Below are 24977 nucleotides of genomic sequence, written 5' to 3'. Positions count from 1 at the left end.
CTGAACAACTATATGTTTATATATATATGTTTATATATATATATATATATATATATTACCTATATACATTTAAATTAAATGAAAATTTTATACTTCGGGCGGACCGAAATTCCCGATCGGACCGATCCCACCCCAAACCAAACCAAACCAAACTCAACTCTCACCCCTAGTCTCCTATGAAGTACAGAATTAAAAAATTAAAAAAAAGGATAAAAATGGGACCCAAACAAGTCCCACGAATCCGGCAGGCAAGTTTCAGTCCACATTTTGCGATCTCCTAGTCAAAAAAAATTAATATCTCAAACAATTTTTGTGTTTTTTATACTGGCCCTCCAACCTTGCTACTAACACAACAAAACTATGAACAGATCATGCATAAATTGCTTTGTGGGGTCTATTACGGGATCCCATACAAATTATCCAAGCTGTTCATTATGTTTAAAACAATTTTAAAGAGTCTCCGCTAAAAATTAGTTCAATCCGATACCTATAAATACTTGATCTAATCGTCTAACTTTTTCTTTCAAGTTTTATCATAAAAATTTAGACGATTAGATCAAATACTTACAGGTATTGAATTGAGCTGATTTCTCGCGAGAGCCCTTAGAAAAACTTTTTAAACATAATGAACGGTTCGGATCATTTGTGTAAGATCCGCTATGGACCCCACTACCCAATTTATGCCCAGTTTTGCTATGTCCACTGACTTTCCGTATTCAGTGCTCGCTTATGGGAGGCAGTAATGCTACACACGCAGCATTTATGCACAGATTTTATACACAGATTTGTTGTGGGGCCCACTACGGGTCCCATACAAATAATCCGAGCCGTTCATTAAATGTAAAATATTTTTTCAAGGGCCTTCGCAAAAAACCAGCTCAATTCGATAATTACAGATGTTCGATTCAATCATTTAACTTTTCATTCAAATTTCAGGATAATGAAAAGTTAGATGATTAAATCAAGCACTTATACGTATCGGATTGAGCTGATTTTTTGCGGAAGCCCTGGAAAAAATATTTTACATTTAATGAACGGCTCGGATTATTTTTGTGGGACCCGTAATGGGCCTCACAACAAATCTGTGTATAAAATCTGTGCATAAATTCTGTGTGTGTAGCATTACTGTACAAGAGGAAGGAACTCTCCCAACCCTAGGTCACACAATCCTCTGTACGCTCCCGTTTTTTATTCTCGATCTTCCACTAATTCGAGATATTTTCAAAAGAAAAACTTTTTAACGCTCACGCGCTTACCATCGAATAACTTTGCCGTAAAAAGCTGTTACGTATATAACACCGCATATTTATGTGCTAACCCCACTCACACACTCACACAAATTTGGAGCTTGGACCATTATAGTACTATATATATGCACATGCATTGGTTTCTGAAGTTGCCCTTTTGTACCCACTCGGAGGCTGCAGCATTGAAGCCTGCAAACCCAGGAATAGGATCCTTTGCTCCTCTACGGAGGATCCAAAGGTGTAGTTTTCCTCCATTCATTTTTGGGCCTCATTTTCTTACTAATCTGGTCATTGGCTATCATTTTTTTTTTAATTTGTCATTTGGGTATCCGAAATCTGTATCTAAAATACATATATACAGATCGAGATGGTGATGGGGGATTCCAATGAAGCAAGAACAGAGACCGCCTGGAGCAATCCTGAGATGGGTAAAGGTATGCCATGTCAATTATTCCTTGCATAAAGACATGGGTATTAGTCCCATTGCCTTTGTGAATGAATGGGTATTTTTCAGGCTCTCTTTTCTCTGTTCCATTGTTGAATTAATTTACATTCTTTGAGAATGGGTTTGGTACATTTTTTTGATCTTAGACATCGGGTAATAATATGTTGGTGGTGCAGTGTTTTAAAATGGGGATATGTCGTACGTGTACGTGTATGTGTACTGTATTGTATTTTTTCATTTTATGAATGGTATGAGGATTCGTATCGCGTATGTTTTCTATGGCTAATTACAATTTGAAAATCTGTTGTATATATGAAAAATAAGTGCTTTGTATACAAGAAAATATTTTTTTTAGGATGAAAAATTCCATGTCTCCCCAATAGGATCTATCACAGCGGCAGCTGCCAATCTGCCAGCACTGGCGGAACTAGGATTCTACCGTAGGGGGTGCCAAGCGGTGTCCTCGCCCGAGTTCCTCCACCCCTTCCCCATTGATATGTATAAGGGTCTGATATCAGATCATATTGCATAACGAAATCAGTTAGTATATTTTTGAAGACCAAAGAAGAAGATATGATTTGTGCTCGAATATTAGGATCTTAATTGGTTGATTGATTACATAATAAAAAGAATGGCATTTTTCAAACGTATGTGCAGATTATAACTGTGGATGCATTTTGATGTGCTATGATAGAGCCACTGAATATAATTGAATTTTGTGGTGGAAGTGTCTTAGGAAGTGATCCTCACTTTTTTATATTGTACGTAGAGGTCATTGTATACAAAGGAAAAAACATGTTTTTCTTCAAAAACTAGGGTGTCATGGCGTCCCCCGGGGTATATCTAGGCTCGTCCCTGTCTGCACTCTGCCACAACAACCACTGCCGTTGTTGCTAGGGAGGGAGCCAAGGAGGAGATTACCAACACAAATGAAGGATGTAATTAACGGAAATGAAGGACGTAACTGGAGGAGATAGTTGTTGCATTTCTGGCAGTAAGCGGTGGTTGCCTTGCTTCTGCTTTTGATGTGCCAGTTGCTTATTTCCAAAGGATTACGGAAGAACGGCTTCTAGTCTCTCTTTGGATCTTGGATTTCTGGATGGGACTCTTCTGCATTACCTTGTGGAAATCGAGGTTCACAACCCTATGGTTTCTAACTGCCAAATTTCTGAACCTAATGTGCAGATATAATAGAAAAGATATATCTTTCCTAATCAGAATGATCCTGTTTTTATATTGGGGAGAATCGATCAGAGAAATGGGAAAAGCTTGATGTGTTTTTATGTGTGATTCGTGGGATACGGAAAGAGCATAAGGTTTTCAGTAGTTGCTTAGAATGAGTCCCCAGGAGGTTCATTCCTCATCTTTGTTGAGTACCAGGGGCATTCTTCAATTATCAGCAACTTCTTATACTGTGTTGCAAGAAAGTCAAATTACCCTTCATATTGCATCAATTAGAAGCTACCGCCTACTGGGTACAAAAGTGAGGTGCATAGTTGGTAATCTAGCTGAAGTTAAAACACTATCGAATCATTGATACATATTTGATATTGCATAACTGCATTGAGAGTTTACAAAATGTGGAAAGAATCATGTTATGAAGAAGATATAAAACACATGTGTGAATGATTCTATAAACCAACACATGGGGTAAAGTATTCTGTATTTTATCCTCTTTCTGATTTGTTACTGTTTCTGATTTGTTACTGTTTCTCTCCATATGCCTTTTATCGGCAAATCCAATCTTATTAAAAATTTGTTTCATGTACGAAATAACGGCATGTCATTCTCCAAAATCCCCTCTATTTGAAGCCATCTTTCTTGGCCTTGTCAAATTTTCACCATTCTACTGACTTCATCTCATATTGCCCTGCAGATAAATATAAGGTCACTGATGAAGATGAATTTGACCCAAGTGATCCTCCTCCTTTTAGGATAAATGAGATTCGAGCTGCTATTCCCGCGCACTGCTGGGTGAAGTCGCCGTGGCGGTCTCTGAGTTATGTCGTTAGTGACGTTCTTGTTGTCTTTGGATTAGCAGCGGTAGCATTGTATTTCAACAGTTGGGCTGTTTCGCCACTCTACTGGGTTGTTTGGCCACTCTACTGGGCTGCCCAAGGGACAATGTTTTGGGCACTCTTTGTTCTTGGACATGATTGGTATTAAACTTGCTTCAAAACGTTTGAGTGTTCCTGTTTTGGCAATTAACTTGGAATTCCCCATTTTTTAATGCAACGTGAATTGTTCGTGATTTTCGGATCTACAGTGGCCATGGAAGCTTTTCCAACAATGCCATGCTGAACAGTGTTGTTGGACATGTCCTGCACTCGTCAATTCTGGTTCCCTACCATGGATGGTACTCTCCTATTGATACTTTTTTTACCTTCAATATTTGAGTTAACGAAATGACAATGCTAATATAATTGCCTGATCCGTAATACAGGAGAATCAGCCACAAAACTCATCATAATAATCATGGGCATGTTGAACGTGATGAATCGTGGGTACCGGTAAAAGTCCTAATGTTCATGCAACTACTTTTTCTTCCCATTAAGGCCCCCTTGTTTGACGGGTGTAACAGTAAGGGGTTCAATAATACCACACTACCTGTGGTATTGTATATCCCCATTGTTTTTTGAGTTTTTTCGTCTGACCATAAAAGTTCCACTTACCGCATGATATGTGATTCCCTTGGATTTGTTTTCTAATTGTTTCTGGGTTCCAGCTGTCTGAGAAGATATACAAGGCTTTGGATGTCTCCACCAAATTCCTACGATTCAAAGTTCCATTCCCCATGTTTGCATACCCTTTTTATTTGGTGAGAGTCATAATATTTGTTTTCCCTTGAATTGAAGAAGCACATGTGTTATCACTTGCACTTAGAAAATGTGCTAAGAAGCTTGCATTGTTTAACTGATGGGTTGAATTGCAGTGGAAAAGGAGTCCAGGAAAGAAAGGTTCTCATTTCAACCCTTACAGTGATTTGTTCGCTCCCAGCGAGAGGATAGATGTGCTCACTTCAACTGTCTGTTGGTTTATAATGGTTGCCGTGCTTGTCTGCCTATCCTTGGTCATAGGGCCTGCCCAAATGCTTGTGCTCTATGGCCTTCCCTACTTGGTAAGTGAAAAATTCCATTTCTAGGACAGTATTTGGGTCATGGATTGTGGAGGAATTTATGAACAGAAAGTAAAAGATAAGAAAGGAAGAAGCTTGAAATCAAGTAGATAAGAATACAATGAAGTGAAATCAATCAAACGCAATGCAAAGAGTTTGTAGACATTTTTTTCTTATAACTCAGGGTGTCCGTGCCAGCTTATGAGCAACTTTTCAATTTTATAATTCATAAGAGTTTCTAGGCTTCCAGATGATCAAAACTGATTCAAAAGAGATTCTGTTTTTTTTTTTTTTTTTCCAGCAAGCAGTTCAGTTCCTTTGGATATAACTGCTTGTTTGAACCATTTGTATACAGGTTTTTGTCATGTGGTTGGACTTTGTTACTTACTTGCATCACCATGGGCATGAGCAGAAGCTTCCTTGGTATCGCGGCAAGGTACTAACAGCCTTCTTGTGTGCATTTTAATTTGCAAGAGTTTTTGTCCAAAATTCTTGATTTCTGCTTGTTATCTTATTGGAACATCTACCTAAGGTTAAGATAACCTTTTGTTTCCGCTAAACAGGAATGGAGCTTCTTAAGGGGAGGGCTAACCACCGTTGATCGCGACTATGGAATGTTCAATAGCATCCACCATGATATTGGAACCCATGTTATTCACCATTTGTTTCCTCAGATCCCGCATTATCACTTAGTAGAAGCGGTACTACCTCCACTAACCGCTATAATAGAATTTTTGATAGCAAATTCCAACAATTTCTATCAACATTGCTAATAGTTTTGATGCTCTCATATGATGCAGACAGCAGCAGCTAAGCCAGTTCTCGGAAAGTACTACAGAGAGCCGAAGAAATCAGGGCCTATTCCGTTGCACCTGTTGAATTATCTAGTTAGAAGCATCAAACAAGATCACTATGTAAGCGACACTGGAGACGTGCTTTTCTATCAGACCGATGCTCAATTGTACGGTTCCTCTCAAAAGAAGATGGAGTGACGTCTCTTGGAGAGCGAGGACAATACAGGAAATATATCCTGTATCTGTTACTATTGACACCCAGCAAACAATATTGACCTTGAATTTTTTTCAGAAAAGTGTCGAGAATGTTGTGTTGGCTGAAGTACGGTCATTCTGAATGGGAACCCACACTCAACCAGAATGAATCCAATAAGGCGATACCGCATTCCAACACTTTTCTATAAAAGTTTTGTGTTAATGCCTCACCCAATATGATTGTAGCCTACTCCCTCAGTAAAGAGGTTTAAAGATTGTATTTGATGATACCTTGATGGTTTTCAAATTGTATCTGATTCTTCAATAACTCTATCCAATACAGAGGAAGAACTGCAATTTTGATGTTCATCAAATTGAGCCATGTTGATTTTTCTTATACCAATTTGTGATTGAACTGTAATTTTTCCTCTTTTGCAGCTCAATACCTTTTGTGTCTGTTATATGTTGTATTTCTATGTCATACAAATTATAACTGCTCCATTTCCAGTTTTTGAATCCTATTATATCTTTATGCTAGTATTCTTGCAATATCTTGAATCTTATATTTGCTTGTCTGTAGAGTATATGGGTGTTCTCCTCAATCTACTCCATCCCTAGCTACAAATTTATCGCTATGTAACCTATTTTCATGATTTTATGTCTATCACTGTGCATTCTTCTTCTTCTTCTTCTTCTTCTTCTTCTTCTTTTGTGTGCATTCTTGTTCTTTACTCTTTCCTTATCAATTACTACCATATTTTCCAGAAAAACTGTACTGCGAAATGGTGACGTGATCTAAGGGTTTTTTTGGAACTCAGGCAAAAGAAAAGAAGGAATGGAAAATTAGTTTTCCCTTGTATGGTCTGAGAGGAAAAAAAATGAAGGAAATAACAAAACAAAGAATCATGCACAGTACATTTTCCTCCACACTTTCCTCAAAGTTTTCCTTCCATTTCCTTTCTTTCCCACAAGTTCCAAACAGGCAATAAGGTTTTCATCCCTTGCTAATAGGGGGCCTAATTCTTTTTCAAATGGCATTTCCTCTACTTTTGTTTTCTTTTTCTTTTTCTTTTTTTTTTCTTTTCCCTTTTGCACATTTTGGAGTTAACTTTCAGCCATACTATAGAAGTTGGAGGAAACAGGAAGCCTAGATCCATGGTCAGTCAGTGTGAAGTCTGCTTTGCCCCCAACCAAAAAGAAAAAGTGAGAGGCCCTTTGTACGGGTAGAGAGAGACAGAGAGAGAGAACTAGCTGTGCCCATTTCAAATGCCAAACTAATCGTAGGGAACAAGTGGGAAGCTTTGCAGCACAAGCATATTACGATTGCAGTATATAGTACTGCCATTCCAATTTACTAGTATTAATAAGTCCAAGGTCAGAATCTGCAAACCCTTCTCGTGTCTCACCAGTACGCTACAACACCTACATTCTACCTCTCTCTCCTCGAACAATTATTCGATAAGACTATCTTATTTACGGAAGTACTGTACAGTACCAATCAATCTCAATCTTTTATTCGTGCAATTGATGGCTGAGATTTGTTTTTAATTATGACCGGTCACAATTAACCGTTTTCAGGAAAAGTTTTATTAACATCTTGACCGTCCAAAACACTTTTGGACGGTCTTGATTGAGTGTTGTAAACACATGTTTACAGCACCTCCATAAAGAAGATTTTCTCTTATTCGATACTCTTGGAGTATTGTCGCATTTGTTTTGGTAAAGGTTTTGAGGGAAAGAGAGATGTGAGTAATAAGTGGAGATAAACCTTATTGAAAAACATAAGGTTTTGGAACCCAAAATCAACCACAGTGTCATGTTTTACCTCATGTGTATTACGAGAGTTATAAATACTGCAAGATCTAGGACTTTTGCGGTGGTGTTTTAAAAATCAATGACATGTGGTACATTCTAAAATGAGAACTATTGTGATCTCTTTTAACAATCTGGTCTATTTGTTATGCAAGTCTCGATTTGTTTATTGGCCATGCTAGAAACAAGATGGATCGAATATCGGCAAATGCCTCGTCGAATCGTACTTGTGAAATAAACTGTCAGAATTTGGCAATCCATTTCTTTTGTTACAAACGTGCTTCGTTCAAGTCAATACTGAAAATGGGATCGACCTAATGTGCAAAACAAAGGACTTGAATCATCAAACGGGATCATTATATAGGTAAGAACCACTCGGATCTCAAATCCTCCCTCCCTCCCTCCCTCCCTAAACTTTTCCTATTCACATGCTATAAGATCCCATGTCGGGTAAATGTAGAAAGTGAATTCGATATATAAGAAAACCCAAGCAACTACTGTATAATCCGAGGTTAATTTTTTGAGTCACGTGGTTACGCTAAAAGTTAGCAAGTTAGCGATGCATTCCTCTTCCTTGCCATTCTGTTCATCCTACGCGGTACTGTGGGGATACCATATGCTTTTGGTGTGAAAACAAACAAACTGCATACAGTATAATTGACTGTTCGGCGCGCGTGGGAACATCCACTCCTACCTTAGTACTACGTATCTATCAATCTCAGTTAACATGATCCCAACATTCAAACATAAAGCCCGCCACCCTCTCTCTCTCTCTCTCTCTCTCTCTCTCTCTCTCTCTCTCAATGATACTCAAAGACATTCAAATCTGTCTTTTCTCTGTTTGCTTTTTATCACTATTCCTTTTACTAGTAACTTGAAACTAAGCTTTACCCAATTTTCCATTCGCGTTCTCTCCCAACAGCATGAAATTTTTGTCTTCCTCTTCCTCCTCGTCTACCTCCCCCACTGCCGCCGCTGCTTTCACCACTGCTGGGTGTCTAGCCTCCATGTTGCGTCGGCTTCTTTGCTTCAACGTTCTCCCTACACACCCCGCCAATCAAATTAAAGACATTGATTTCAACTCTGCCGAGTTCGACAAGCTTGGTTGTTTGGAAACAGAGGAGAAGATTGGGGATACAGATAATCCAGGGATAGTGGCAAGACTAATGGGGTTGGAACTGACGCCGCGTTTCGATTTTTCCAACGCCCAGATGAAACCCAGTTCGACTACGCGAAGCCAATCGATGGATTGTGATTCTTCGAGAGAGAGTGGGTTCGTTCAGGGGCAGCACCGGCGTGCCAAGACATCTCTGTCTTCTCACGAAATGCCGACGTTCTTTGAACACGAGGAGTTTTTTGTTCTTAGCTTTGAGAATTTAGGGAAGGATAACGAATCTAGATCAAAAGGTGGGACATTGAAGCCAAGAAAAGCAGGGAAATGCAGGAGGAGGAGGAGGAAGAGTGAGAGTGATAGGAGAGAGAGTGTGGCTGGAGAGGAAGATAAAGAGAACCAAGAACATAACAAGAGGGCCAATCACAAGGTTTCTCAAACTGGGATTCTTAGTCCCGCCGCGATTTTTAATCAAAATTCAGAGACTGCAAGAGAAGCTGTCGATGTTGTTGAAGAGAAGGCTGAAACAGAGAGCAACTCGGAAAATTCGAGCCCTGTGTCTGTTCTCGACTTCTGCGAATCGATTTTTCATCCCCTAGTTCCCACATCAGGTTTGTTTTCTCAATTCTGTTTACAATTTTTCTCTTGATTTACTTGGGGCATTGTTTATTTGTGCATTAGAGCTAGAGGTAGGATTACAGCCTGCATTTCTGTTTGGAGCAGCTTACGCTTAAACAAGTACAGTAGAAAAAACCTGATCATTCCCTATCACTATAAGGATTTTTTATTGGATTATAGATTCTATGAGATTATCAACTTTCACCCCCAAGTAAGCTCATTAAAATATTTCTCTCTACCTTAGACAAACCAATGTTCTAAAAGTCAGCTTACTAGTCCCTGCCTAGGCGTTAAAAGGAAGTAATCCAACGCCTAAATTAGCGTCTGACTAGGCGCCGTTAGGCACCCCTTTTTTTGTCCAACTTGCTCCTAGCAATTTTTAGAACATTCCAAACATAAACTAGGAATGAATAACGCCAAGGATGTGGCGTCAGAAATCTCCACATTAGCCATTTCAACTCAATATTGGTTTAGCAATCATAAAAGACCCAATAGTGTTATCAAAGAGATGTAAATGTTGTAACTTTCTCATTCTAAAGTTATTTCACCCTTTATGTTCTTTCAAATTTTGAAACAGAAGAAGATGCAAATTGTAAGGGTTCAAACTCAAGAAGGAAGTTATCAACAGAGCTTGAAAATCATGAGCACTCGTCTCCTCCAAGTGAACCCAGTAGTTCAACAAATGATATTCGGATAAGGAACATGATTCATAGAAAATGCTACGGATCAATGCAGAATGATTGCCAAAGAGAGAAGTATGTAAAGATATGGAGCGAAATTTGTAAAATCGCCGAAGCAGAGATGGTGGAATCAAATTGGGTTAAAAGAGCATTCTGGAAGCTTGAAGATTGTAGCGATATCAGTGCAGAGTGTGAGCTGCATATTCTCCAAGAATTGTTGAATGAGGTGGTGAATCAACTTGTCGAGACCTCCCCAGAAAATTTTTGATATGTAACAGTAATATGAGCTGTAAATTTTCTCATTTTGGCTAGAAGAAAGAGTTGTACATTATTGTGAATTCTTCAGAAGGTAAACTTTCTCTCTACCTGTTAGTGGAGTGCTAAGTTCCATGAAAATTTAGGTGCTGTGTTATGGTGGGCTGAAGGCTTGAGAGATTAGACATAGGGGGTAATTGATCAAACAGCTAACTAATTGAGAGAATCAAATCAAGGCAAGAAAAAAGAGACAGAACCAGCTTGTAGATGAACTAAAGAACATTACCGATTATACAACCGCAGTTTATACAACACAAAAATTTCCTGGAGAAGATCCAGCACAACTATCAGACTCCCTGGCCGAAGAAGGCTCTTTTCGGATGCTACAACTTTACATATGATAATTACAAAGCATATGTCAACAATGGCAAAAGAAAGGAAACTATTTCTATTTCAGAATAATTCTAGTGGGAAGGCAAACTTCAGGAGCTTGCTCTTCCACAAAAAGGCCTTCACAAGCAACCAATTTCAAAACATTCTGAGAAGTGAGATGGTACCTCTCTTGAGATTCTGCAAAGCACCTACCAAGTACCTGTTCGACCCAATCCTCAACTGCTCTCTTCCTTTCTGATAACCAAGCTGCTGCAAGTATTGACACCATAACTTCTTCATCAATCTGCAGCATCGCCTCGTGCCCAACCGTACTTTTGAAAACTCGGTTGATTTCTTTTAGGAGTTCATCTGCAAGTGCATCGAAATCAAAGGGATCGAAAACCACCTTTTCGTCCACTTGACTACAGAAATCTTCTAACCAAACATCTGACTTTTCTGAGTTGGAGTCGCTGTCAGAGTTTCTGTAGTCATTATTTTCTTCCTCCTCCTCCTCCTCCTCCTCCTCCTCCTCTACTACAGGCAGATTCAAATCCAGGCACGATTTTGATGCCATGTGCGCCCGTTTTGTAATACCCAAGGTCCTGTCCTGCTCTGCTGACTTATTCATGTCAATCAGCTTCCTTTTGTTCACAGAAACTGCCTTTGAGGTTTCTTTCCTCTGCATAATTGATATGTTCATCCCTTTGGTTTTAGCAACATTGCCAGCTACACATCCAACTAAAACTTGCATTTGCAAGCGCTTGGCTCCTAGTATTCTTTCCTCAGAGAATCGAACATCTTTTCCAGAAATGATTTCTTTCGTATTCTTTCTTGGATTTGCTGTAGTCACAAAGATAGCATTATTGATGCTGATTTCTCTCCCATGTGAATCAGGAAATCTACCAGTTCCGATAGCCTGAGCCAAGCTAGTCTGAGCCAGGAAATCGGCCTTGTCCACATTTTCAAGGAACACAACTGACTGCGGTTTTCTACTCAACCCCTCAGCTATAAAATCAGCAACAGTCTTTCCCCTAAACCTTACATCGCATCTTTTGAAATCCCAGGGGTCAAAGATGGAGTTTGAATAACTCATCCCATACTCAGAGCTTAGATCCACAGAGATCAAACTTTCCCTACTGCCAAAGATTATCTCAGCAAGAGCTACAGCAGTTCTCTTCTTTCCCACCTTGTCATCTCCAACAAAGCTAAGCCAAATGTCACCTCTGTGATTTGAGCCACGAAGCCTTCCATTTCCAGTTCTGCAACGTGATACAGTTTGACTAACAGTACAAATAGCTTCACCTTGCCGCCCAACCTTTTCAGTCAATGTTCTCCAAAGGGCCTTGAAATCTTTCGAATGCACCTCTCCTCCCAATGAAGGAGGGGCAATCTTATATGAAGCAATCTCACTCACCCCAGTAGACTCAGCAGGAACAGAACCTGTGGGGCAGTGAAGACGACTCCTGCGGTCCTCGAATTGGAGATTTCCAGCTTCTCGACCAGAAACTGAATAAAGTGTTCCCAACCCCAAATCAGTGGTGACATTAGCAATTGAAGGTTCTACCGGTAGTCTGGGTTGGAAACTGGTATTTTCATCTTCGGAAGCCACTGGAGATCGTACGGACTGTTTTGCGGGAGAAACCTTTCTGAGGTCCTTTGGTGTGGAAGAAATCAGGTTGGAGGATCCACTTCCATTCAGGGACGAATCTTTACTGCTACTTCTGTTCTTCTCTGCAGCAAAATGAAATTCCTCCAAACGTGGAGTTTGGGACCTGTTTTGTGAAACATCTGAACTGAATGGCTGCCTAATGGGATGGAGACGTTGGCAGATATCGTTCCATTTCCTCTGTAGACCCATGAGTTTTGCATTCAACACACCCCCATCATCTTTGGCCTGCACTGAAATGATGGTGTTCATGATCACCCAAATGTTTTCAAGGACTTGAACAATGAAAAAATTCAAAAAAACTGTGCAAATGTCTGTGATTGTGTGCAGTGTCAATCATCTAACAATTTGTAGTACACAGTACACACCTTTACAATATCTATTCTCTTGCTTGCCTCACATTCAGCCGTATCAGACTGTAACCAAGGAGAGACAGTTGCTGAGAACTGATCAGCAACTGAAGCAGTAGGTCCTCCCTTCAATATAACAGAAGCTTCTTGCTCATACTTCTCGTTGCAGAGATAACACCGGGTGGACTGATTTGTGCTACTTAACAGATTTTGGATCTCAGATGGACTAGGAAAGAAGCCACCAAATGGAACAAATGACCCCATCAAGCTGTAGGCATCACAAGTACAGAATGTCAGATCCATTTAAACTAAGTAGTCAGGAGCTGAAGCGACAATAACATTTAAACATTTTTATGCAAAAGAGAATATACACATTTTTAACCACTGTTCGCCAGCAAAAGTAAAATAATGTACCATCTTGCAGTAAATGCATGCACGGACAATTCAAAAATCAGAAATGTTAGCACTACATATATGATCACAGGTTCGTGAGATTCCGGGTCCGACCTCCCCCTTGTTCATACTCTACTTGGAGAATTGAACTTGAGGTATTAATAAGGGGACAAGAGATTGTTGAGTTGGCCAAGATCAACCAGAAAACATTCAACCGTCAAGATTAACTTTCAGACTATAACTTCAAAAATGAAGCTGGAAAAAACCTATTAGACAAGGATATCCCATTAACATCCTTGCCAGATTGTCTCAACTCACTGTTGAAGCCTGGAACACGATTCAGCTTGCCATTTAGGCTCTTGGACTTCAACGAGATTAGAGCATCAAAAGTGGACATATACAATTCCACTTTGATGATGCAGAGTTGCACACAATTGCAAAACTATCACGAAGTCATAAAAGCTTGTAGAAGGGTGGTTTTGCTGTCAGACCAAGCATAACCAGCTGCAGTCTCTCAACCACATGCCCTTGGCATGTGTCATGAGCTGGGCTTGATAGCTTGGCTCCCCTGCAATTAAAGACCCTTTTCGTCCCTTAATCTCCAAGCACGTAACACTTTCCATGTTTCAGCCAATTTGATTATAGACTCTGGATCTTATAACAGTAGGGAGATTTACATGAGAGATCCCTACTCTCCTCTAAAGAGTTGAGAGTCTAAAGACTGTGTTTCATCGTTATACAGCATCTCCATACTACCTCTTTCTTTTCCCATATCCTCCGACACCACAACTCACACCCACTGATACTTTTCAAAAGGCTCACTCAATAACCCCACACTATCCAAAATCCTTTGTTTACTTACAAAGACGAATAGGAAAGGATTATATCCAGCTCTCAAATCAGATAGGGTTCGATTCGTCATCTCTAAGTTGTCCCTGTAAAAAGATCATTGCAGGGAAACTAAGGAGAGACTTCCATATCAAATAGGAGTAAAAATGAAGACTTTTCAAATCTCCCAAAGGGCAAGTGGGCAACACTTCTTGGTTTAGAAACATTAAAATGAATCCGAAATCTCAGTCTGAACTGGCATTTCTACCATGTCGAGTGCATATTGCAAGGTGCCACTGCATGAAAACCATTAGATGATAATGATAAGGCAATTCTGCAGAAGCTTATCGCAATTTTCTATGCCTAAACAAGATCATTACTTTATTCTGTAACAATTACTACTTACTTAAAAGGGTGCTTGCCGCATCATTTTGATGTTTAGTGTTTATAATAACATTTCAGGCCTCTCCCTCCATCCAAGCAATCAATGTATTTAACTCATGACATCCAACAACTAATAAATTAACCATTAAAAATTATTAAACCCCAAATAAAGCACGGAGAAACAGAATTGCATAGGAGTACTAGAAGAGCCACCACTAACCTGGGTTTTGAACACAATCCTCCACTGGAAGGCTTTGAACTGGTGATGGGTAACAACTGCAGATTCCAATCTTTCTCTATGTCAGGAAACTGACCCAAGATCTTCGTATATGTCTCATAACTCTCTACAGCCCCAATCAACCACAACTTCCCCCCATGAACCTCCAACAGCACACTCAACGTCGACACCACATACTTGCCATTATCAACCGGACCTCCATCCCCAATCAAACCCCTCAATTCCCCTATATTTACCAAAACACCAGGCCCAGTACCATTCTCTACCAAATCACCCACCTGTTTCAACTTCAAATCCACCATTTCCTTACTCCCACCGGACACCTCCTTCTCCATACAAACCAAACCCAATCCATCAATCTCGGCCGGTAATAGACTGGTTTTCCCCTTCCCTATCCACTCTTTGAAACTACTAAGCGCGCCGTTAGCACAAACCCCGATCAGTAACGGGTTCTTTTTTTTCCCCTTCTTCGTCAGAACCTCTCCGATTCTCCTCCGGTTCTCGTCCCCGTCCTCGAACCCCGCGAAAGGGAAGCTGAAATTAAACAGAGGCGGGCAACGAGACAGGGGGAATTTGGATATCATGGGAGGAGGTTGGAGGATGGCCAGCTTGATTTCGGTGCTCCGGAAACCCGCGTCGCCGAAAACCCGACTCACTATCGGGTCGTCCAGAATGGATAAGAGAAAGTGCTTCAGCTCAACCTTCACCCACGAAATCGAAGATTGGCCGCTTTGGTGATGCTGTACCTGCTAGGAAATTCTCATTCATCACATAGGATTCAAAAACTAAATTTAAACAAATTTGAATAAATTACATGCGATACTAGATATTGAAAAAATTACATTGAGATACTACATATTGAAAAAATTACATGAGATATTAAAAATATCCAGGCTAGCTTATGCGCACATCGGCGTGATAACCTCGTCACCCGCTAAAAAGTCCACGGGTCATCCGCGTCGGGATTAAGGGATTAACAAACAGATTTTCTCTTGTGCTGTTATACCTGTTGGTACAAGTGGAACGTCTCGGGGTGGCGTCTCTGATTCGCTTGCGACCGTTTAATCGCCGCCATGAGGGAGTTCGAGACGGGAGGATCGTCGACGCCCTTCGCCGTCGGCAGGCGGTCGAGGGAGACGCCGACGGAGAGCTCCAGGGCGCGGAACTGGAGCCGCGGCGAGTAGGACGAGCTCCGAGAGCGCGCGCAGGCGTCGCGGAGGGCCGACGACGGCGGGGAGAGGAGGGCGGAGACGGCGTGGAGCGAGGTGGTCTGGGAGTGGCTGCGGCGGCGGGCGACGGAGACGGCGTCGTCGAGGGCACGCGCGGCCTCGTCGGTTAAGCATTGCCTGGCTGTGCTTACCGGCATTGGCATCGCCGGCGAGCATGTATATGCGTATATATATATCTGTATATACTGCGTAGCCTCTGAACCAACCCTGCACACACTGGAAACCGAATAAAAAATTGCAAAGAGTGTAATCTTCGTGACCTTTTAAAATTATAAGTATTTACTAGTCCACCAAGCTAGAGAGAGAATAGACCCAAGTGTTTTAGTCTGATCCGGTTGGTTGATGAGGTTTTTTTCCGCGCAACCGATTAGAATTTGATTATTGGAATTACGCGGCAAGCAAATAATATGAATTTTCTAGTTCCGATCGAATCGAAAAAAAGTTAGTTGAGGTTCACGTAAGCACGCCGGGACATCAAGAAAAAGAAGAGGGAGAGAATTCTGTGCCTGGTGTGGTGTGTGGGGGCCAAGGAACAAACAGATGGTGAGCACGAATTCTCTTTCAATCAAAAAGGAAGATCCTCTTCCTTACAAAATCTAAATTTGGTATTTATTTTCGTCGTGGAGAGAGGTTGTTGAAGGGCTTAAATGGTGGGGGCGGAGAGATGCCGTGTCCACTTGACTGATGAAATGCGCCAAACCACTAATGTCACTGTCTTTGCTTTTTGAGAGTGAAAAATGAGCCTTTTCTTGAGAGAGAGAAAATATAGTCAAGATTGCATGTGATAAGGTATAATAATTGAAGTCCGAGGATATTTACGCTAGTGATTAATTTATACATAAGAATTTTTTGGTTCAAACTTAATTATTTTTTTTTGCATTTATTAGTTTGACGCCAAATTTTTATGTGATATAGGTGAATATGGATGAAAGGACTCAAAAAATGAAAAAATTATGACTTTTAAACAAGTATTTTGAAAATTTCTTTAATATTTCTCAAAATACTTGTTTAAAATTAATAATTTTTTATTTTTTTGATTCCTCTGATCCTTATTCACCATATTACATAAAAAATTTAACGTAAAACTAACAAACGCAAAAAAAAAAAATTGAATAAGAACAAAATCAAAAAATTGTGATGCATAAGTTAATCACTAGTGTGAACGAGTTTGAGAAAAAATTTGTCGCAGTCAAGTTATTAGTTGTTTTTGATAGTGAATACTAAATAAGTTGTTAAGAAATGTCAAGTTATTTTCGATAGCGAATAAGTTGTAGATGAATATGTGAGTGAAAAAAGTTATTGAGAAAGAAATTGTTAGTTAGACTGTGTAACGCCTCGCTATTTTCTAAAAATAAACTCCAAAATACACTGTATTTCAAACACTTCTAGGCTCCTATGTTCTCCAATAATAAATTACATCACCAAAAGAAACTTAAGCCGCCTTTTAAATAATCTTTAGATGCTCCAAAATTATCAACTCTTTCAAGACCTCTCCAAATTAATCTTTATATGCTCTGATTCAATTTCCACTAATCCAGCTCCATACCTGAAAAATGAAATTATCCGGGAAGTATACGATACAATATAATAACAAAACTCATGTTCAAGTGGAATCAATAAGTGATAGTTGACCACCAAGTCGAAGCAACAATCACAAGGGACCTCTTCCTCAGTACATGATCAGTGACCATCCCCCAATACTTTCCTCACCGAGTCATCCTCAACTCGTCCTGGATATCAGATAGGCTATTGGTGTATGAATTCACTCGATCCGTATACTAAATAGTTCTATAGTCCTCGCCAACATCATATTCGATACCAATTATTCCACTTTCCAATTATATCCACACGACTGAACAAATATCACGAGATAATCAAAAGAAGTACAAATATGAGAGTGAATAAAGGATTCCGGAAGTTGGAAGCATATCGTATACTCCCCGAATTACCTCAAATATGACTTGTCGTTTCATCCACGAATCAATGCCTTAAAATATATTTGGACTAAATACATCACTAGCCCACCAATATCCACCATTCAAAACATCACTAATAAATTTTCAAGCTTTTTCCCTCTTCTATTTCTCCCCTTCTATTCTCTCTTTCTTTTCTCTTGGTGGTGTGTGAAAAGGGAATGAGGCTTGCCTATTTATACTAGTAGGAAGAAAAATCTATATCATATATAGAAAATTAAATCAAATCTAGATCATAATCTTATACTCCCTCCGTCCCAATTTGTTACGCCCATATTGACTTTCACGTAATTTAAGAAAACTTCATAATTACATTGACTTTTCATCAATTTTGCTATTTTACCCCTTGATAGAATATTTTAAATTAGGCAAAAAGTGCAATTCTAATTTTTTTTGAATGAGGCAGGAAGTTTCCTGCCATACTCAGAAACTGATGTCCATCATAATTGCTCTCTCTAGTTTCTTGAAAACATATCCTCATTTAAATGTATAAAAGAAAATGAGGGGCAAAATGGTAATTTAGATATCTAAAAATGGAAAGTTTTGAAACATACAAATCATTTTGGGACATCCCAAAAAGGAATAAGGGGGTAACAAATTGGAACGGAGGGAGTAATATCTAATAATATCTAGTAAAATTCAAACAAATCTTAATGTATCTAAGTATATCTTATTAAATCTAGGGATATCTAGTAAAATCTAAACAAATCTAAGTATATCTATTGGATATCCAATCATATCTTATCCTAATCATATCTAATAAAATCCAATATAATCTTATCCTAGATTTTTAGGATTATGATGAAGTAGGGCTAGGGTTTCCTAGAAAGTCTATGTTTAGATTTATCAATTAACAAAATCAATTATATCTACAAAAATACTTCAATAAAATATTTAATTTTATTCAAAAAAAATATTGGCCCGAGATTTGGGTCATTACAGGCTGAGTTTCTCTAAGGGCTTTTTGAGCTTTTTCTTGTTTTGCCATTATTTGAATTTTTTTTTTCCATTTGTTAGTTTTGCGTCAATTATTTTTGACTTTTTGATTTAGCTCAGCAAGACAAATCAACTTTTTTACTTAAAAGTGTTTCTTGTTCAAAATATTTGGATAAAAGTAAATTATTTTTACTTTTCCGATTCGTCTTGTAGAAACAAATCAAAAAGTCAAAAAAATTTGACGCAAAACGAACAAGTGTGAAAAAAATTAAATAAAAACAAAAAATACTAAAAGAATAAGTTCTTAGCGGAATGGGGCCTTAGTGTAAGCAACAATCTAAAATGTCAAAACTTGTTGATTAGTGTTGTAAATGTCTCACATTGGCCTTCTAAGGAAAGTATATGTAATATATAAGGAAATGCCCACCAGCTGCTATTAACTTGATGTTAACCTTTTGAGCCATGTGATTAAGCCAAGAATTAAGCAAGTCAGCTGGTAAAGGTTGTTACAAGTGTGAACAGGAACGCCTAATGCGAACTCAATTGATGAGTGGAGAGCAACTAAAATATAATGGGATAAAATAATGTGTGATTGTTTGGAATTTGGGAAAAGAATTAAAACAACAATTTTATTTTGGTATATTAAGATGGAAAATAATAAAGAGAAGTGTTTGTCTATTGATTCTCTTCATTTTGTTGAATTATTTTCCTATCGTTTTTTAATGTAAGTGAAATCTTATTAACCAGCGATTGATAAATTGAAAATTCATAAAGTAAACTAATACGTAAAATTTACTTGAGAGGAGAATCACATCATTAAGAGCGGAAGATAAATAAAACTCAATTTGTTTTGAAGAAGAATTCGAAAGACTTTGTACTCAAAAATAAAATCCAGAAAATATGCTTCTCTTTCTAGAAATCCACACAAATATATTCGTAAATACATATTAATAAATCAAAATTTCTTTCATGTCCCTTGGCTAGTTGAGAATATATGTATTTGGTTTGGATCTGTAGACCAATCCTATCTCTCTATACACAGTCCCAATAAATTTTTTCCCCAATAATTACTCTCAATTCTTTGTCTCTCTCTCTACTCATTAATCCAAAAAACTCTCTTGAACTGAAACCTCCCTCAAAACCTTTTTTTTTTTTAAACGGAAAAACCCTTTATCTTCCTCTTTATATTAAAGTACTCCTTACTTTCACGTCCCGTAGCATTTTCCTTGTATTATGGTTGTGTTCTCTTGATTTAACAAATGGTTATTTCTTAAAATAATTGTGTAAAAGTAAAAAAAGAAATTACTTTTTTGATTATTTTCGTTGAGACAAATCAATAACCCACAAAAGTTTAGCGTAAAATTAACAAATGCAAAAAAAAATTCAAATAAAGACAAAACTCGCAGATTTAAGTTAAGTTCAAAAGAACACAGCCTATATGAGAGATTTTTTGATGTGGAAAGATGCGAGAGCTTTTCAGAACCAATAGAGGTGAAAAAACAAAATGGGGGGCGGAGCAACGGACCTACAACCCCTCCCTCTCAAGCAAAAATGATCCAAGCCACTTATTTTGTTTAAAATAATTTGTTTATGGTAAAAAATCAACTTTTACGATATCGGTATAGATGTTTAGAAAACATTCAACTTTTTTTTTCTTAAAAATATATGCTTGAATTACAAAGCAAAGTTGAATGTTACGAAAACGCCTTTACTAATATCCGAAAAAGTTATTTTTTTTGCAAAAGATCTTAAATAAATCATTTTGAATAACATGAGCGGCTCAGATTATTTTTTTTTGGACCCGAACCCAAAATACGCACGTACACGGCGTATGTACTACATGAATCTATATTGTACATATAGCACAGCTGACTTGGAAATGATAGGAGGATGACACTAGAGCCCTGTCCTTGCTTTCCAGTCCCCAACCTGAAGAGACATTAAAAAGGAGGACAATTATATTATCGTACCCTTTCTTTAGACCTCGTGGAGAGCCAAAGGGCAAGAAGGTACAACCGTGGAAAGCAGCCGTTGTAATTGTGACAGCTTGTTACTCGCACTTGTATATTTGGACCGATGACCGAATCAACTTGCACGCTTGATTAATGGAAAAGAGGTCCCATTACATCACGTCGCGCATGACATGTAGTGAAATTGGTTACTCATTTTCCTTCTTTAGTGGTGATTAAGATTCGAGTCCCACGAGATGCGAGACTTTGGAATTCAGGGTTATAAATAACCTCTGTACTTCTCTGTGGTAACTCTAACACTTCCACTAACTCCTATTAACATATACAATATTAACAAAAAAAAAACTTTTTATAGCCAAGTGGGTCGAGATATGACCAATAAATGAGAACCAAACGAACTAAACAGTTTTGTCCTAATTTAATAGTCTTTCATTCTATTGTAACTGAATAAAAAATTAATTATATTTTTAAATCGATAATGAAATTTATATCTAATATGAATATTGTTTTATAGATACCGATTAATTCTATAATACAATATTTTTAAAATCACATAAAATATTATAAATTACAAAATGTATAATCAACTGAAAAATGATATGAACTCCCGAAAAAGACTATTAAATTGGGATAGATAGAATAGTTTGGAACAATGCTATCTACAGTAAAGGACGCAATATTCTTGATGCGGGGGGAACCACATGTAGTTATAAATTAACAACAAAATATCATCTTTATATAATAATAATACAATTTTGACAGGACTTTCCTTCATGATTTTTATACACAAAACCTAAAATGTATTAAAAATATTACGAGATGTGTGCAAGGCCATGGGCTCAGCTTGCACCTCCCTCAGTCCGCTCCTGACTACATACACAACATTTAATCACAACACCAAGTACAACACTCTCACATGGGAGTGGGAGCCACACCGGTGGATCCAAAGTATGCATGTGTGGTCGGTGTTGTGGTTGAATATTGTAAACTCAAATGTGTTTTAATTGAGTTGATCACGAGTGATATATATCTTTTGATATCGAAGACGAATGAATCGATTAGTATCGAATTCAAACTTGATTTAAAAACGCAACGAACTTAAAAAACAAAATATGCAAGCTTTATTTGTTATGTAACGAAATAGATCTCGAATGAACTTCCGACACGCCGAGTCAAATTCGAGTAGCGTTCATCCATACTTCTCCGAGGGGAGAAATTATTTACTAATGGTCTTTGAGCACCGCCACATGTGCTCCAAATGTAGTGTGTGGTAGGTAAAAATTTCAGGACCCATAACTTCCGAGAAATTTTTCGGTGTCGGGTGGATATATCTCACATGGTATCCGTTCGACACATCTGGACCGTCCAATATAATTTTCGATGACTCGGATTGAATCCTCTCTCCTCTCTCCCCAAATCCGAGACGACCTAAAATAAAATGGACTGCTCGGATGCCCAAGCGGGTACCACATGGTATCCACTCAGCACTGAGACCCTGTTCATTTTGGGATTTTGAATTTGAATTTTTAGATAATGAGTGTAGAGAGAAATAAGATAATAATTGAAAAGAAATAGAGAGAAAATTAAGAATAATGATTGAAAAAAAATATAATAATGATTAAAATTCAAAATTCAAAACTCTTAACCGAACAGACTGAAATATTTTCCATAACTTCCGGTCAGTAAATTAAAAAAATTATTATCTATGTGATGTGTACGGCTTTTATTGGCTGCAAAATTGGGGAGGATGAAAGGGAAAGCTGTAAATACTCCGAATCCTCTCACTTTCTGCATAAAGTGGCTTTCCATAGATGGGTGACTGGGGGTGGGGTACCCTTGGAATGCCAACTTGCAATATGCTCTCGTACAAGAAGCAACCAAAAGTAGGGTCCCATTATTCTCTGCCACTATGGTTCTCTCTCGGCCTCCCCTATTTAGCCAAGCCACAGCCCCAACTTTAAGGGCCATTGCCCCTAGTTTTGGTAGCCTTTATCAACGACTCGGGGTGCTATGGTGCGCGCGGCGCACTGCAGTCGTGTAGGGCAGCTGGTGGACGGGTTGGATCTTAATTTGAAGAAAGAACGGTTCAGATCAATAAGATTATATTCGTTTTGGAATTTTGAATTTGAATTCATAGATAATGAGTGTATAAAAAAATAAAGTAATGTTTAAAATAGAGATAATGATCGAAGAGTGATATAGAGAAAAAACAGATAATGAGTGTTCAAATGTTACGGTAGCCAAACATTTCAACCCTTCAGGTCACTAAAGGGTTTTTTTTTTTTTTTGATCCGCGGTCACTAAAGGGTTCGGTCATTAATTTTAAGCTCTAGAATTAGGTAAAGTGCCAGCAAACTGACCCGAATATTCTATTATAAAAAAAAAAGTTACATTATTATGGACAACAGAAACACTACAGTCACCGACCCCGTGTGGGGTCCACTCCGGGCCCCGCACGAATGATCCGAGCTGCTCAATAATTTAAAAAAAAAAACTGAGTGGGCCATGGGAGAAATAAGCTCGATCCGAGCTGTTCCAAAATAAAAGTTTGGAACGAGCACGTACACACATCGGATTGAGCTTATTTCTCACGAGGCCCACTCATTTTTTTTTTTTAAATTATTGAGCGGCTCAGATCATTCATGCGGGACCCGGAGTGGACCCCACACGCGGTCAGTGACTGTAGCACTGCTGTTATGGACAAATGTATCTGTAACGCATCCACCAGAAATCAGATGGGAAAATCAAGGTTTATCATTAGTTTGGGGTGGGAATTTTCGATCCGACATAAAATTAGCGGGTTAGGGTTAGTTATTTTTCACACGAAAAACAAAGATAACACGACACGATATCACGAAAAACTAAATAGATCAGGTTAAGATTAAGAGAATTCTGATACGAATACGAGATGACATAACACGACGTGGGGCGGAAATTCATGAAAGGACGTGATAACTCGACACAAAATTAGCGGATTATGGTCGGTTATTTCTGACACCAAACACAAATACGACACGACACGATAACACGAAAAAAGCTAAACAGGTCGATTTCGAGATGAGAGAATTGTGACACGAATACGAAATGATACGATACGAACACGATCCCCACTCCTATGGCACTAGCCTTTTTTTTTAACTTTTGTCCCCACTGAAGGATGTGATGTGAGTGGCCATATTACGTAGCTCTGTCTGTGTTGTCTTCACCATAAAGATTAGAGCAAGTGGCCTGGTGTTCCCACAGTCAACCACCAGGACCGTATATCACAAAATCTTTGTAGATATCATCATTTATAAAGACCTAAAAGCAGGACAGGGTTTGGTTCCCATCTTCATCTGAGACAGGTCTAATCTATAATATATGCAATATCTTCAATATATATTCTTGTGATCTTTGAAAATTTTCTCTCACCGTCCTTTACATTATTTCAATACAATTTTTTGTCACTTATCTTGCCCTTAAATATTACGACGTTTTTGAATTAATGAAGCTCCTGAAATAAAACGGGACCCGCTAATATTCTATTTCTAATGATTATGCCTTGTTCTTTTTACTTTTCAAAAAGAATTTAAAAAACAATTCCTCTTAGGTTTTTTTATTTTCAACATTTCTCTCTCCATCTCTCTCCACTTATTACTCTTACAATTTTTCAAAAAAAAATTCAAAAACCAAACCAAACACAGCAAGACCTTGTTCTGCTAAGGACTTCTTGTTAATTTTGTCTTTATTAAAAAAAACCGCATTGGGTAGTTCGCGCCGAATTTTTTGCGGATTATTTTCGTCTCATCGAGAAGAATTGAAAAAATTAAAAAAGTGTGTTTTTTACAGGCTTTTGGGGCTTTATTTGGGATATTTTCAAAAAAATTAGGGTAAAAGTTGAAAAAAAGTTGGATTTTTCAATTTTTCTTGTCAAGACGAATTAATAATTTACAAAAGTTAGCCGCAAAACTATCAAATGCGATTTTTTTAATAAGAACAAAATGCCAAAAAGCCCTTAACGAAACAAAAGCCTAAGTTATCTATATTGTAGGTTGCAATGCACCGATTGTTAATGCGAAAAATCAAATTGACTGGACATCGATAGAAGTTTGATGAAAACATACTTGGTTGAAGATGAAATGGACAGTTAGATTCTGGTTGGTTGTTTCTCATGTACCTTGTTTGATTAATTTTTTGCATTGACAAGAAACAAATTTTGATACTTGCAAAATGAACGGCGTGCATCACTAAATGAAGCCGCGATGAGGTTTTTTCCCCCCTTTACCTGAGAGGATCATTTCTCATATTCAAGTACAAGGGTTGCATTAATTATTAAAATTGAAAGACAACGATTGAATTGTACATATTTCTTTAACTGTAAAAAAAT

The 24977-nt window shown here is 38.2% G+C and overlaps 3 protein-coding genes across 6 annotated transcripts; 2 read left to right on the top strand and 1 right to left on the bottom strand.

The window, feature by feature from the left end:
• The first annotated feature begins 1156 nt into the window (after nucleotides 1-1156).
• On the top strand, nucleotides 1157-6165 carry LOC131333756 (omega-3 fatty acid desaturase, endoplasmic reticulum-like). The gene is made up of 10 exons (XM_058368479.1): nucleotides 1157-1485; nucleotides 1609-1681; nucleotides 3569-3851; nucleotides 3959-4048; nucleotides 4136-4202; nucleotides 4418-4510; nucleotides 4625-4810; nucleotides 5163-5243; nucleotides 5371-5508; nucleotides 5608-6165. The coding sequence occupies exons 2-10, from the start codon at nucleotides 1615-1617 to the stop codon at nucleotides 5797-5799; spliced, it is 1197 nt and encodes a 398-aa protein (XP_058224462.1). The 5' UTR covers nucleotides 1157-1485; nucleotides 1609-1614; the 3' UTR covers nucleotides 5800-6165.
• Nucleotides 6166-8389: 2224 nt separating this feature from the next.
• Nucleotides 8390-10357, top strand: LOC131333750 (uncharacterized). Of its 2 annotated transcripts, none has more exons than XM_058368469.1 (2): nucleotides 8390-9330; nucleotides 9918-10357. In XM_058368469.1, exons 1-2 carry the CDS (start codon nucleotides 8532-8534, stop codon nucleotides 10283-10285), a joined length of 1167 nt encoding a protein of 388 aa, XP_058224452.1. In that variant the 5' UTR covers nucleotides 8390-8531; the 3' UTR covers nucleotides 10286-10357. The 2 variants fall into 2 exon arrangements, with proteins under 2 accessions (XP_058224452.1, XP_058224441.1); XM_058368458.1 differs by having other exon boundaries at nucleotides 9915-10357.
• Nucleotides 10358-10536: 179 nt separating this feature from the next.
• Nucleotides 10537-16288, bottom strand: LOC131333729 (protein SMAX1-LIKE 6). 3 transcript variants are annotated; one of them, XM_058368440.1, is made up of 5 exons: nucleotides 16045-16288; nucleotides 15510-15948; nucleotides 14486-15252; nucleotides 12679-12928; nucleotides 10537-12538 (listed from the first exon to the last, which is right to left on the bottom strand). In XM_058368440.1, the coding sequence occupies exons 2-5, from the start codon at nucleotides 15873-15875 to the stop codon at nucleotides 10721-10723; spliced, it is 3201 nt and encodes a 1066-aa protein (XP_058224423.1). In that variant the 5' UTR covers nucleotides 15876-15948; nucleotides 16045-16288; the 3' UTR covers nucleotides 10537-10720. The 3 variants fall into 3 exon arrangements, with proteins under 3 accessions (XP_058224423.1, XP_058224422.1, XP_058224430.1); XM_058368439.1 differs by lacking the exon at nucleotides 16045-16288 and having other exon boundaries at nucleotides 15510-16025; XM_058368447.1 differs by lacking the exon at nucleotides 16045-16288 and having other exon boundaries at nucleotides 14486-15249; nucleotides 15510-16025.
• Nucleotides 16289-24977: the final 8689 nt, after the last annotated feature.

Source organism: Rhododendron vialii, chromosome 1a (assembly GCF_030253575.1).
Source record: "Rhododendron vialii isolate Sample 1 chromosome 1a, ASM3025357v1".
In the NCBI taxonomy this organism is placed as follows: Eukaryota; Viridiplantae; Streptophyta; class Magnoliopsida; order Ericales; family Ericaceae; genus Rhododendron; species Rhododendron vialii.
This window is presented reverse-complemented; position numbering and strand designations above follow the sequence as displayed.